The sequence below is a fragment of the Trifolium pratense genome, linkage group LG3 (genome assembly GCF_020283565.1).
Source record: "Trifolium pratense cultivar HEN17-A07 linkage group LG3, ARS_RC_1.1, whole genome shotgun sequence".
Taxonomy (NCBI): Eukaryota; Viridiplantae; Streptophyta; class Magnoliopsida; order Fabales; family Fabaceae; genus Trifolium; species Trifolium pratense.
In genome coordinates this window covers 11743718-11758823 of record NC_060061.1, presented here as the reverse complement: position 1 = coordinate 11758823, position 15106 = coordinate 11743718, and the positions used below count along the sequence as shown (strand labels likewise).

Genomic DNA, 15106 nt, shown 5'->3' with positions numbered 1-15106 from the left:
TTTATTCCCTTGATACATAGTTTGTTGTTGAAATTCACCAATTTTTGTGTGTGATTTGTATGCATAACTGAATTGTGTCAATAAAATGTAGGCTCTTCTAGAATTATAGACAACTCATTTATGTAATAGGAATGACTCCCAAAGTGAAATTTGACAAAATGTGTTGCAATGAAAAAGAAAGAAGAGAACAAGAACCAATTTTTAAAAAGTTTCATGATCAATTTGCAAAGAATATTTTTTTTAAAAACAATAGGTCTCAATATATAGACACAGACACAACATATTTTTATTGTTTTGCAAGAATGAGCTAGAGTTGAAAATGGATTGTTCTTGCCAAAAACATGGGGAAAACGAATCTAAGCTGGTAACTAAAAAGATAATGGGAGTTTGAAGAGAAGAGAAAAGATATAAAGGGAAATCAGGTTGGAGAGAATACAATTGAAACCAAATAAATGGAGGTTTGTTGGAGAAAAAAAATTATGAAAAAATAATGAATTTAACAAGTATAATTTCATGTAAGTTAAGGTTACGATCCTTCAAGCAGTAGTTGGATCCCACATTTTATGTGAGTCGATTATCTACCCCACATGATTAGGACAATATGGGTACTCTCATTTTCAATATAATCATTATGACAAGAATTGAGAAAGAAAAAAAGTGACCGATAATGATATATAAAAAAAATAGTGATATTGATGTGTTTAATATTAGTACCTTTTTTTTTTTAGTTAAAACACGAGAATATTTATATGTTGAGATATAATTAGATGCACAAGCTTCTTTTAATATTCACACATAGCTATTAAACTAAAAAAAACAAACAAAATCACCATGTCTAATTTAAATTAGGAATTAGATTGATGATAGCTTGTAACTTGTATTTGAACCATTTTCATTAAGAAGAAAATACATATATAACTGCGCTACTGTCAACCCAATTTGTAACAACCCTTAACAATTTAGAGTGGCAAATTTGCATAATTATAAATAGGGGGGGGGAAATATACTATTAGCCTATTAGGAAAAAGTTACAATCCATGTGCTGATGCTTCCATGAAAAGGGAAGTATGCATAATAATAATAACTATAATAATGAAGAGTTGGCTACTACCCTGCTTTATTCTGTTACTACCCTCTTTTCTCCTCTTTTCTTTCTCTTTCTCTTTTCTCTCCTTCCCTGTCCTAACTCTTCTGTTGAAGTAGTTCCCTCTCCTAACTCTTCTGTTGAAGTAGTTCCCTCTCCTAATTCTCTAGTCAATACATTCTCTGACATGTAAGGTGATATGCATCCCTTGACCTGAAAATAAGCAAATTTTTTTTTTACATAAGAACATGCATCCATTAACCATCATATTATAAAACATTAATAAAAATAAGCCATTACCTTCCCCACTCAGATTAAAAATTGAAATAAGAAAATGAACATTTCATAGAAAGTTTGAAACATGGGTGATTCGATTGATTTCAAAGACACTTGAACAAGATTGATGTTAAGAAATATAGCCAACCCTTCTCACCTAGTTCAAGCATATCATAATGCAAATGCACAAAGACGAGCATCTCACATAGCCAGACCTTTTCTACTGGCTCAAACGTAACATAATGCGCAAAGAATGTAACTCTAGCTAACACCACAACTAGAAGAATGAATAGAACTAACAGAAGGGAAAGAGAATGAATGTCCAAATTAAGCAAAGGGTGTAGTGGTGGTCAAGGCTGTCCTATCGTGGTCTCAGTATGGTTGTGAGATTCCACATACCAAATCATGAATTATAAGTTTAAAACTTTGGGCTTAGAGAAGAAAGAAACGAAGGAAGCTAAAGGTAATTTTTTTTTTTTTTTGAAGAAGAAGAAGCTAAATTAGCCCACCCAAATTGGCACCAGAGAGAATTGAATCTGAGACCTCAAGGAGGAGCACACTCTCAGGTCCCAAGCCAATACCACCAGACCAACCCAAGGTAATAAATTGAATTTTATCGATAGATATAATGTGTCACAATACCTCAACCTTTATACCCATATATATGCCAATAAGCAGGTCAAATGCCACTATTAGTACAAGCCCCAAAACCAAACACACTAATATAATATTAAGAATATATCTTAAATATTCTCTAACAACACCAATGAATTCTCTAGAATTATGAAGTGGCAGGTAGCAGAGCAGCACCCAGTCCCAGCAATAGACCCAAGACAGATGGCATGAAATTTTAAATTACATGTTAACATCCTTTTATAATATTTGGCACCACACATTTTAATGACAAATTATCAAAATTGCAAGACAACACAGAATAAAGTTGTTTGGTAACACTTTTGACATGGTATTGTTTATTTTCTACGAGTTAATGTTGAGAAGAAGGAACAAGTACAAAACACAATTTCTTACCTTTATTAAATGAGTAGGAATTTGGATATAACCCTGTAGCAAGAGGTTGACTTTTTTCAGAGAATCATATGGCACAGGTGTAATCACATACAGCATGCCTTTGACTGTGTCAATGCCCCTCACAATGCCTGAATCACAAGAAATCAAGATGTCTTTAACAGTAATGATGCTTAGAATTACCCAAATGCATAACAACTAGAAAATCAGATCGCTGTATGATATGTGTGATCATCATTAAAAGATCAGAAGACCAGATCTTTTGTATTTTGTGGATGTTTGATACCTTAAAAAGGTAGATATCCTTTAGATGTATTACAACTTAAGATATTAGAAGGCGCTGCACTAGTTCATAAAACTACTGCCATGTGAATAGTAAAATGATGTCAGATGTTAGAATGCGCTTTTTCGGTAATTAATGTTAGAATCTTTATTTGTAACAGATATACACACTGTATTTGCATCTTAGTAAAATGATGTCAGAATGTTCATTTTGTAGCAGATGCATAATATACTTATATAATTAAGCCTTCAATTAATTAAGTATTCTGCCTTAAAGATTGGAAGATCACATGGGATGGGCCAACGAGACTCGGTTGTGATAACAAATTTACTATCAATATTGCTCATAATCCGGTGCAGCATGACAGAACAAAGCATAATGAAATTGATAGACATTTTATAAAAATGAAAGCTGGAAAGTGGACTGCTTTGTACTCCCTGTGTAAATATACAGGGTCAACTTGCTGATGTACTTACCAAAGGGCCAAGCAGTACCACGTTCCAGAATATTGTATACAAGCAGGGAATGGTAAATACCTATTCATCAGCTTGAGGGTAAACATTAGAATGTTTGTTTCTGTAACTGATATCCTTTATTTGTAACTAATGAAGAATTTATCCGTAGAGTTAAATCCGTTTGGAATATTCGTTAGTCACTTAGGGAATCCAAAACATCGCTGGATTTAGTCATTATTTGTTAATTAGTTTCTTGTTCTGCCTAAGGTTCTCATATATATAGAACACACATTGGTGTTTTGCTTAGGATGAATAAAGAATTCATGTTATTTTAAATTTTGAGAAATCAACCTCTATTTCAGAGTAAGATATGATACTGTATACATTTTAGAATTTGGAAATCAGCCAAGTTACCTACCAAGACCAAGGCACCAGGGTAAATTTTCAGGTTCATCAGATTCAACTGCAAAGCCAACAATACTAGCATTTAGGCTGTAGAATATTTCAGAGCTTGGGACCTACAAAAATATTCATAGGTCATATAAAATGGTTTGATCGCCTTGATATAAAAATGAATAAATAAATAAATAAATAAATACAAGAAATATTGTTGAAATTTATATATTCAATACTCAAATTTATATTGAAAAGCATAATATATTCAATATTTAAATTTATAATAAAAAGATTTGAAATTCAAAGTGGATGAAATGCATCAAAACCAAGCATATAAAGGGTAGCTCAGTCACAAGAATGATAAAACACCACTGTAGAGATTAGGAAAGGTTAGACTTTGACACACAACTTGAGCGAAGAGGCTGTTTAGGCCGATACAACTGCGAGCATCAACTTTATTTTTCTCAGTGTCATGAGACAGAATCAGAAGAGATAATAAGTAACAAAAGAACCAACCTCACGATGAACATGTTGAATCTTTATGCTTGCAATGGGAACTTGATAAGGACAAAGAGAGGTCAAGGAATGAGCAAGTTCCTTGACTGTTGAAATATCTGAATCACTAGGAAAGCACTGCCTGAAATAATCCATTATTCGAAAATCACGCAGGCGACCAGCATCCTTCGGAACAGGCGCCCTAGAGAATCAAATAAGGATATTATAATACTTTGTCTAAAAAATAATGTACCAAATTAGCAGCTGAAAATGGTAACTTATAAGATTTGAGCTTACGGTCTATTTGAATCATGACGAGCTGACTTTATCTCGATCAATTTACTTGTTCCATCATCATCTTCCCCATCTAACCAGAATTCTCCAGCAGGTAAATTCTTATTTGCATATCCTTTACCTGGAATGCCTATCTTAACTATATGAGTGGGACAAATATATTTTAACGTGTCCACTAATACTTCATAACCTACACCTGAAATGCAAGACAAACCCCATTGAATGAGTACCATAATAATAGATATATTTTTAGTAGTTTATGTGCAGTAAAAATATAAAATGTATGATTAAAAGGAATCAAATTAAAAACTGAAAATACATGAGCTTACCTTTAACCCAGCCAGAAGTATTCACTACAAGAGGCGTCTGACTCCTAGAAGAATTGTGTCCCTTATCAAAGGTGCAATACTCCTTTTGATAATAATCATAAATGGAACATATGTATTTCAAATATGCTGATGGGTCTCTCTTAGGTGAAACATCACCAAAGAAAAGGGATCTGTCACGGAATAAATGACAGAAAGTGAATCAAGCAACTCCATGACAATTAAATACGTACATTCAAATAAGACATGGATTGGCCGGCACTAACAGAATCAAATATATCCTACAAACATACAATAAGTAGCAACGACCGCACTGTCTATAAAAAACTTCATAGCAATGAAATGGACTAGGACCTTTGAGTCTTACAGCATCTTCAAAAAACGGAACAACAATGTACAGAACAAAATCACATGAAAAGGTCATAATATACAATATTATTAACAATTAGTTATTTAATGTTTTGGCAGTTCTACTTAATCTGAAAAACATTCTTATAGACAAAATATTAGTGGTAATTTGTTAGGGGGAGGGTACTTGTTAATAGCAGAAATTGAGCCCAAGACCTCCTACCTACATAATACTTCTTCGGTGTCTCAACTGATACCATTGGGCTACTCCTTTGGGGACTAATTTGAAAAACATGTGAAACATCCCCACCCCAGTAATAACCAATCATCGTAACCTAACTGACAAGTGAAAAGTATAACATGCCTAACTTTACATGGCCCAATATATGTAACTACTGAATAGAGATTATGCGGTGACAGCATCACAACTACACAAGCAGCTAAGTGTGCAACATAAAAAAAATCCAGATAACAGATTATTGAGATGAGATAGCAATTCATACCTCTTTGGTGTTTTCTTGAATTGACTAGTCAAATCTAAAACAATAACAAAAATCAAGTCAATATCCGGTATGATTAACATTTTTATAGAAAATTACTGAATTAATCAATTACATGTGATGTAACTACCAACCCTACCTGGAGTGACTTGATGAAGATTAGTTAGAGAGATTAAACCAGGAGGAGTAAACTCGGGTTGGCCAACATCGATATCAAAATAAGCTACTTTCTTCCATTTAGTTAATAGGAGATTAACGAGATAGCGAGAGAATGTTGTCTTGCCACAGTTTTTGGGTCCACATATGACTGTGATAGGAGGCATTGAATTGTATGCAATGGAGTTTGCAGCCTCAGACCATTGTTCTGGGATGTAAATGTCCGGTGAAGAGTATGAATCCATTGCTCTATCTCTTTCAATCTGTGAAATTGTGAAACAGTTATACTTGATTAAAAAGTACTTCAGTCATGCAAATATACAAACAGTACGTGTGCATTCAAAAAACTGAAATTTTAAAAACAGGAATCAAATCTTTATGCATACAGAGAGGAACTTAATGAGTAAGTGGCGTGGCTAGCAATACGACGAGAAGAGCGAAGCTACAATTCACGGCAGAACTGAGACCCAACTTCTAGTTTTTTCTGCGTTCAGACTGTATAGACTTGCGTATGTTTGGCGGCAAGTGAAAGTGATTCTTCCTTCTAAAATTGATACTAAGTGAAGCTACTATTTGTAGGTTTTGAGTTTGGCCAGACTCGAGTCTATAAATCTGTGCAAGTTCAAGTTCTATGATGATTTTCCAGCTTCAAACTTCTTCCTGCGTTATTTTTCTCTTTGCTACGGTATCTTGTCTGATCACTAGGTTAGGGAAGAAAGAGGGTTGGGCTCCAAAGGCCCATGTTTTGTAGAACCTCATAATATTATTTTTTTAAAATTTATTATTTTTTTTAAAAAAAAAAAAACTTTAAGTTAAGTTTATCACGAGAAAAACAAATTTGGTGACTCGTTTGTGAGAGCGACCAATTCTTAGCTAGTTTCTCAATATTTGTGACATTATTGAAGGGTACGAGATTTGCATTTGAGTTAAATATGTTTTTGGTCCTTATAGTTTTCTAGATTTTTTGTTTTAGTTCATGAATATTTTTTTCACACTTTTTAGCCCCTGATGATTTTTCTGTCAAGGTTTTTATCCCTACTTTTCATTCTACTCATGCATCTCATTCGAAATTTTAAGAGTGTTACCTCAGGCAGCTTTGTCAAGGCGAGGGTATATAAATAAAAGAAGAAAACAACCGGGTGCAAATAGTAAACTACAGCACAACCCAGATTGGTGAAACCCAATAATCAAACCCGAAAAGCAAAAAAACAAAATGGCGGGAACGTGTTGTATGAACCACCATTTCCCTCTTTTTGTTCTTCATCTTCTTCTCCGATCCAACAACAGCGATAGCAAAAAAATGCAGTTTGATTCCGATTCAGATTCCGACGGATCTCACATCTCTTCAACTCCTCCAAGACAACCAAATCCACCACCACCACCGTCACCAAAACCACCTCTTCCAGTTTCCAACAAAAAATCCAAAATCAATACCAAACCCAAACCCTCAAAATCCAATAAACTCCCTTCAAAACCCCCCGAAACTCTCCCCCAACAAGATCCTGACCCTGACCCTTTCCCTCTCGCTTCCTTCTCCTCCCTTCCTTTTCATATCCGACAACGAACCTCCGAAGCCGCTTCAACTTCATCTTCCCACTCAATTGAAACCCTCCCCGCTGGATTCTTCTCAAAATCAATTTCATTCTCCAAAATTCGTAAACCCTTACTCAATCTAGAAGCTTCTGAAAACGAACCCGTAGTTAATTCCCCTAAAGCCGTTGTAAAATCCGCTAAGAAGCATCCTAATTTAATAGGCGCCAGTGCTCCAACGCCGATAGTGAAGGTACTACGAGGCGCCGGAGAAGGTAATTTTGTGAAATTGAATTTGAATGGTAAGAGAAAAAAGTTTTTGAATAAAGGTTGGAACAAAAAAGGAAAATTTGGCAGTGGAAAAAGGTATAGAAATGGTTATAGTAGTTATAGTGGTAGTAGAAGTAAGCGTAAGAAATTGGAAGCTGAAGGGGGAGATAATGAGGAAGATGGTTTGGATGAAGAGAATGCAAAGCAACAGGAAAAGCGAAAGGGTTGGGAAAACGAATGCAAAGTATTGGAGGAGGCTGTGTTAGCAGCAAGAAATGAGGCTTCTGATGAGAATTTGGTGAAGCTGTTGAAATTGATTCATGGTTATGATTCTTTTCGAGAGGGGCAACTTGAGGCTATCCAGAATGTTCTTGCTGGGAAATCGACAATGCTTATTTTGCCGACTGGTGCAGGGAAGTCGTTGTGTTATCAGTTGAGTGCATTGATTTTGCCCGGGATTACGCTCGTTGTTAGTCCGTTGATAGCTTTGATGATTGATCAGCTTAGGCAATTGCCTCCGCTCATTTCGGGTGCTCTCCTAAGCAGTTCTCAGGTGTATTTTATAGCCTCTTTACACTTACTCTTGCACACAATTTACTTTGTCTGATAATAATTGGCATGTCATTGTTTCGAAATTCTTATTCAAACAATGCTATGATTGATGTCTTATCGTAAATTATGTCTAATGATAGATCATTTAAATATCATTTTTTCTCATGTTTTGTTTATTGTATCAGACGCTTGAAGAATCATCTGAAACGCTCAGCCAGGTCCGGCAAGGCACAATTAAGGTGGGAATTTCGACTACCGGGTTCAACTTTTAATCAGGTTTTCTTTTGCAGAAATATGTAGTGTTAAGAAGTCCCACATAGGATGTGACTTGGCCTGGACATGGGCTAATAAGATGTAGTAAACTTGCTGATTGATTGCATAAAGGAGACTGTTGATTATTTATAGGCCATTTTTACGTGACACATTTGCACAGCGGGTTTATTTATTGCATCAATGATGTTGTTACTCTTACCTGAAAATAATGTCTGTAATTCCAATTCATACAGGTGCTTTTTGTTTCACCAGAGCGGTTCTTGAATGAAGAGTTTCTATCTGTTATCTCTGCTGTGTCATCCGTGTCACTCGTTGTTATTGATGAAGCACATTGTATATCTGAATGGTGAGTGGATTTCAATGTCATATTGGTGAAACACTTTCGTTCTATCTGTTAATTTGGAGATCTCGCTTTGTGGGCTTCTGCTTCCATGTTGATATTTAGATTTTGAAATTTGTTACAGGTCTCACAATTTCCGACCTTCATTCATGAGACTTAGAGCATCACTACTTCATAAAAGTCTTAATGTAGGTTCTGTTCTTGCAATGACAGCGACTGCTACAACCACGACTTTAGACGCCATCATGTCTGCCCTAGATATTCCTTACACAAATCTTATTCAGAATGCACACTTAAGGGACAATTTGCGTTTGTCAGTGTCTTTGATAAAAAATAGGCAAGTTAGATGCTTCTCTTACTGCTTCGGACTGTTTTCTTTTCAACTCTTATCTGATTTTTGTTAAACGTATACCTCAATGATAGAATGAAGGACCTACTGGTTCTGATAAAGTCTTCTCCTTTCACGGAAGTTAAAAGCATCATAGTATACTGCAAATTTCAGGTGCGTATATGGACTTCATTTTTCAATTTGAATGTACTAGGTCTCGGTGTTATGTGGTTTGCATTATGCTGCATAATTTTCTCTTTTCTTTCCTATAGTATTTGAAATGTATAAACTTGTTTGCAAAGAAAACGATATTAAGTTCTGTGTTTCTGGTTTAGTATGTGACTAATTACTTAAGTTTGTAAGTAATGTTGTATACTGCAGTGGATGTATCATATATATATGGGAATTGATTATGTTTTTTTTTTGTTTCAGTCTGATACTGATCAAATCAGCAGATACTTGAATGATAACAATATCAAGGCAAAGGTTAGCTCCACATTTCTCTTTTGGACATTGTGTATAACCCTTGAGTCTTGACAGCTTGACACTGAATGTTAAATCTTACAATTGATGTGATCATCATTTAGAGTTATCATAGTGGTATTTCTGCAAAGGAACGTGGCTATGTACAAGAGTTGTTTGGTTCAAACAAGATCAGAGTGGTGAGATTTAGTTTATTGTTCTAATCACTAATTTTATCAATTTTATGATGCAAACATTTTTGTTTGATATTCTCCTTGTTTACTCTCTTTGGTGCTTCTAATACAACATTGCTAATCCAACTGAAACCTTGCAAATTTTTTATGAAGGTTGTTGCAACTGTGGCATTTGGCATGGGACTGGACAAAAGAGATGTTGGAGCAGTAAGGCTTATAACATGTTTTATTTTCTGCATTAATTTGCACGAACTGGTTTTTGACAAATGAAGATCTCTAGGATGGTATACTTAAAAAGTGATTCACTGATTCTCAATGGGCTCTTGTTTCACGGTGTATCAGAAACAATTGATTTTTTCTCAAAAGATTTTATTAATGGTTGGAAATTTTAAAATGAAAATTGAGAGTAAATAGTACCGGAGAACTGAGCTCTTTACTTGCTCTCTGTTGATGCAAATGTTCTAAATAGTTACATGTTACACTAGGCTATTTTTTTAGAACCACTATGCAATCTGCACACCCTATTATCTTGTTTTTCACACTACTTATTTGCTTTGAAATATAAAAGATATATGTTACAGTAATTCATAGTGGAACTCCATTGTCATGTGTTTAGGTAATTCATTACAGTTTACCCGAAAGTCTGGAAGAGTATGTACAGGTATATGATTTCTTCTAAATTCTACGAGTAGCAAAGCAAGATGTTCTATCAAACGTTTTACTTACTAAATGGAATGGGCATTGTAGGAGATAGGACGTGCTGGAAGGGATGGGAGGTTGTCCTATTGTCACCTATTTTATGATGATGAGATGTATTTCAAACTTCGTAGTCTAATGTACAGGTAACACACTAACACTTATTTTTCTTTTATTTTCCACACTTTCAAATTGTTCTTCATTTAATGCAATTTTTTATCATCAGTGAAGGAGTAGATGAGTATGCTGTGAATAAATTTATGTCTGAAGTATTTCCTGCTGACAAAAGCTCCTGTGGGAAAATCTGTTCGTTAATCAAAGAATCTGCTGCACGCAGATTTGATATGAAAGAAGAGGTCCTCTACTCAATACTAATATGCTAAATGCCATTTTTAGGAATGTTATGCTTTAAAAACTATCCTCGTTTTTGTACAAAAATATAGCTTTCAGTTTATCTATGTCCGTGTTAAGTGCTTAAAACCCAAGAAGTCAAAATTAACTTGAGACCAAATAAAGCTAAGGTGCAGTTTCTGAGAAGCAATCAGGATTTTAATTTTTATGAATAACCATTTATTTATAAGCATTAGTCATTTATCCATTTACATAAGGTATTAGATATGCACATGCTATTAACAAAACTTGCTGTTGTAAGGATACTCTAGATAATTATGTGTCACCTTTTCAGACTAGGTCTACAGGTTAAAACTTTTCCTCCAATGTTTCCTTTACTAGGTAATTCTCACAGTTTTGACACGCTTGGAGCTGGGTGACATGCAATACTTACATTTACTTCCACAAACAAATGTTACCTGTGTTCTGAATTTTCATATGGTGCGTGCAAACAGACCTTCAATTTCAATTGCATGTTGAGTATGCCGTACAAAGATAAATTCAGTAATCTATTTATCTAAACTATAGTATAAATTATGGATTGAAGATATTCAGATAGAACATTTCAATCTCGTGTTTGTTAGTAATTTTTAACTGAAAGTTAGAAAGATAAATGCTGTTTGAGCAATTATTTAGTTGCTTATATTTTAAATTTTTGGCACTAATGCAGACTCCGGCTGTGTCCCTTGCCCAGAAGGTTTCTGCTATTGCTGTGATTCTAAAAAGGTAATAATAAGCATTTTCTATTTCTTGGCTTTTCGTTCAAACCTTTTTCCTCTGAAATGCATGAACATTGTGTTGAGTTATCATTGTGTTGAGTTATTTTAATGTTATCAACTTCAAGATGGAATCTGATCCAAATTTTCAATTTCTACAAAAGGAAGGCATGCTGGTTGAACAGCGCTTGGTTTTTTTCATGACTTCCTCATTATGATCATTAGAATAGCAGTTCAATTCTACTCGTGCGTATACAATCTCTTGTTTAACTGAACCTTTGTTGTGTGTTTTCAGATCTGAAAATAAGCACGGACAATATATTTTTGATATTCCAACTGTGGTAAATGACATGGGGGTTACACCAGTTGAATTAACAGATCAGTTGTACGACCTAAAGGTTTGATTAGTAAATAACTGGATTTTTTTCTTGAATTTGTATGTGGACATAAACTATGTTTAGAAATTGCATGAGGTCTTTTTCTGAGTAATTAAATTTAAATTCGCTACTCTGCAGTAATGAAGTATGAGAGAAGTCCTTTCCAGCTTGTTTAAGTGCATGGTTTACATACTAGAAGATATTTGAACACATTCAAATTTTTAGACTTTTACGCCGTTCGTATCACTTAATCACCCTTAAAATTTTCAAATTAAACTTAGAATGGTTGAAGTTATTGATTCATGGTACTTACCTAATTTAGATTCTGGATAGTAATTCAAAGAACAGGTGCTTCGGATAGTTACCCCTGCATCAAACCTCCGATTAGCCTACACCACTCATGTTATAAAATACTGATAAATGTGTTTGAAAGAAAATGAAGCGATAATGTGTAGGCTTACCCTTAGAACTTTAGCCATAAATACTTGCAGCATTATTTATGTCTTTATTGTTGAATTATCTGATAACAAATTTCTACATTTCCTTGTCTTGAAAATATTTGGCATCATACGTAATAGTTTCATATAATCAACATTCAATACTGACTGAAGCTGTATATTTTGTTTTTATCTGAAGATGTAGTGTTTTTGTGCTTGTTTGTCTGCATGCATTGAGTTAGAGCTTTGTGGAGTGTGTGGGGTTTTTTAAATTGAGTTTTGCACATAATTAGTTTTTATATGAAGATTTCTATTTTGATTTTCTAATTTGGGACCCCAGACCAATTTGGCGTAGCTCTGCCCTTGTGTTCTGGTCTATGCAATCTAACCTTATTATTTGTGGAAAAAATTCAGTTGAAGGGAGAAATAACTTATGAAATGAAGGACATGGCCTACTGTTATAGGATTCTTGAAGTCCCAACAGACTTTTTTTCTCTATCGGATGATATTACCAAATGGTTATCTGAAGTTGAAAGTTGTAAGGTAGTAGTTTATGAAAAACTTATATCTGTTCATTATGGTTTTTCTTTAATAGAATCCAAAGATTGAAATGTAGTTATTATGATATAGGGTCTGTTTGGATTGACTTATTTGAACTTATCTACTACATAAGCACTTGTGATTGTTTGGGAAAGTTTATGGAAACAGCTTATAGCTTATATAAAAATGATTTGAATTTATTTTACTATTCGGTATAGAAATATGTTATATATAAGCATTTATAGGATAAGCGTTTATTTAAGATGTTTATTCAAATAGGGCTAGTATATCATATTTCTCTCAGTCATCACAACTCACAAGTCCCAACCAACTCCTGAATCCGGAACTATTTTTGGGTGGATAATGCATTTTAGATTGTGCATATTTTTGTGTCTGTTAAGTCAAATGTATTATTGGTTGGTTATTTTCTCAAGGTTCTGTTTCTTGTATAGGTACGGAAAATGGATGTAATGTTTAATGCTGCATATTTTGCAGTAAATCTATGTGATAAGATGAACGGTTGCAGTAGTGCCGATCACACCTCATGCTTGCAAAGGATAATATTGGATTACTTTGCTGGAGTTGATAATATTGATTTCTGCAAGAAAATCAGTCAAAGCAGGTCCTTACTAATTTCTGTCACCTAAGTTCTGTAGCAAAGAACACATTTAATCATTGAATTCTAAAATGGCTTTAAGCTTTAAGATCTTAAATTCTTTGGGGTATTGAAAATCGGAAAATATAATTGTCTTGCTAGTTTATTCCCCAAAAAAATTATTGCAAGTTGCAATCTACTTATTTGATGATAACGATATATTTCTGCTATATGCTACCGTGATCTTGTACTAAAATAGCTGGTATTTACATATGCAGTCCTTTCCTGCGGGCAGATATAAAGGTGAGTTGTTACACGAGCATTCTCAGAATCTTAAATAAACTCGATACATATCATGTTTGGAAGCGGAAACTGTGAAAATTACCTGTTCCTTTGGGGATTTCCAGGTATTTCTACAGAGCAATTCACATGCTTGTTTTACACCGAGAGCTGTTGCGAGAGTGATGCACGGAATTGCAAGCCCAGCCTACCCTTATACAATATGGGGTAAAACCCATTTCTGGTACGTTGAGTTTTTTTATTCCATGTTCTTAAATACTTTTTGGTACGAAATGAACTGTGCGATTTTTAAGTAACATCAATAAGTGAACCTTACACCAATAATATCCAGAAGTAGACCTTTGCCAGATTTTCTATTTGAGAAGTTTTAGCTTTAATTTGATAAAACAAAAGGAGGAAACTCTATTTGAGCAATTTCCATTCCTTTCATTTCTTTACTCCTATTTTTGTTTAATGTTTTATTGGACTTTATTTGTCTGCATATTTTTTATCATTCATTTAGGCATGGTGCTGAAACTGAACTTTAAATTGTGGATTGCAGGGGAAGGTATACCAAGGTAGACTTTAAGGTGGTGATGGAAGCAGCAAAGGAAGAACTCAAAAATTTTATTGGAAAAGATATGCTCTAGTGATTTATGATTTGATTTTACCATCTACCATATATGCAGAGTCCCTTACTGGTAAAGACATATGTATGTGCATTGATTTGAGGAGGGGGTTTTTTGACCTGTGCAGTTGTCTCATACCATGTTATCATTGTCGAAACTGTGGCGCCAGCCGCCAGCACAAGTCTGTTACACCAGGTTGAGACAGAAGCAAAAAGAAAATTAAAGCTCTGCCTCATTATCTGTGCGACCTAGATGAAAGGGATTAAGGATTTACAATCTTTACGTTTGATTTTTTGTTGTTATCTCTTTGTCCTATAGAGTAATCCCTCAGGTCAAAAGGAAAAAGTTGATGAACTCAACTTTAAGCTTTGCCTCTTACTTTTTCCCCATACACAATAATGAATTATGCTTTTTCTTTTTCTTTTTTTAAACGGTGATGCTATTTATTAACAGGCTCAAATGTATATAGTACATGAAGATTTTCTCCATATGCAAAACAGTTAGAGGTGCAGGTGCATGAGTAAAACATAGGAGTAATTTTTACTTGTGTTGAAAGTGTTTGGTTGTATTTGATAAAACAAGTTTGGTTGTAAAGTTTAGAAAGATTGGTAGTAGTTACAGTACGGTATTAATTATTATTCTATCCAACTGTCATTACTTGAGTTTAACAATTTGATTTCTGCTTTGTAATGTAATAAAGCATACTCCAATCACTACCACCACAGTGATCTAATTCTTCTTTTTTGTTTTTTTCTTCTTTTTCAGTGAAGAAAATTTAGTAAAAATCAATTGTATTTGTTAACAATCGCTCAACATCTTCTTTGTTTTATTGTAATTGTAATTTTGCATTAGTGATAAA

The 15106-nt window shown here is 34.2% G+C and overlaps 2 protein-coding genes across 4 annotated transcripts; one reads left to right on the top strand and one right to left on the bottom strand.

Annotated features, from left to right (window-relative positions):
- Positions 1-803: 803 nt before the first annotated feature.
- On the bottom strand, positions 804-6355 carry LOC123914295 (polynucleotide 5'-hydroxyl-kinase NOL9-like). Of its 2 annotated transcripts, none has more exons than XM_045965399.1 (9): positions 6026-6355; positions 5623-5902; positions 5487-5520; positions 4639-4808; positions 4313-4505; positions 4037-4217; positions 3543-3642; positions 2390-2517; positions 804-1297 (listed from the first exon to the last, which is right to left on the bottom strand). In XM_045965399.1, exons 2-9 carry the CDS (start codon positions 5882-5884, stop codon positions 1118-1120), a joined length of 1248 nt encoding a protein of 415 aa, XP_045821355.1. In that variant the 5' UTR covers positions 5885-5902; positions 6026-6355; the 3' UTR covers positions 804-1117. The 2 variants fall into 2 exon arrangements, with proteins under 2 accessions (XP_045821355.1, XP_045821356.1); XM_045965400.1 differs by having other exon boundaries at positions 843-1297; positions 4037-4157.
- A 392-nt stretch (positions 6356-6747) lies between these two features.
- LOC123914294 (ATP-dependent DNA helicase Q-like 5) lies at positions 6748-15106 on the top strand. Of its 2 annotated transcripts, XM_045965397.1 has the most exons (19): positions 6748-7992; positions 8177-8230; positions 8498-8610; positions 8729-8941; positions 9028-9106; positions 9365-9418; positions 9520-9594; positions 9742-9795; positions 10205-10249; positions 10336-10430; positions 10511-10640; positions 11017-11115; positions 11345-11400; positions 11686-11788; positions 12619-12747; positions 13197-13366; positions 13618-13642; positions 13747-13862; positions 14181-15106. In XM_045965397.1, exons 1-19 carry the CDS (start codon positions 6853-6855, stop codon positions 14266-14268), a joined length of 2838 nt encoding a protein of 945 aa, XP_045821353.1. In that variant the 5' UTR covers positions 6748-6852; the 3' UTR covers positions 14269-15106. The 2 variants fall into 2 exon arrangements, with proteins under 2 accessions (XP_045821353.1, XP_045821354.1); XM_045965398.1 differs by lacking the exon at positions 11017-11115 and having other exon boundaries at positions 6884-7992; positions 14181-15060.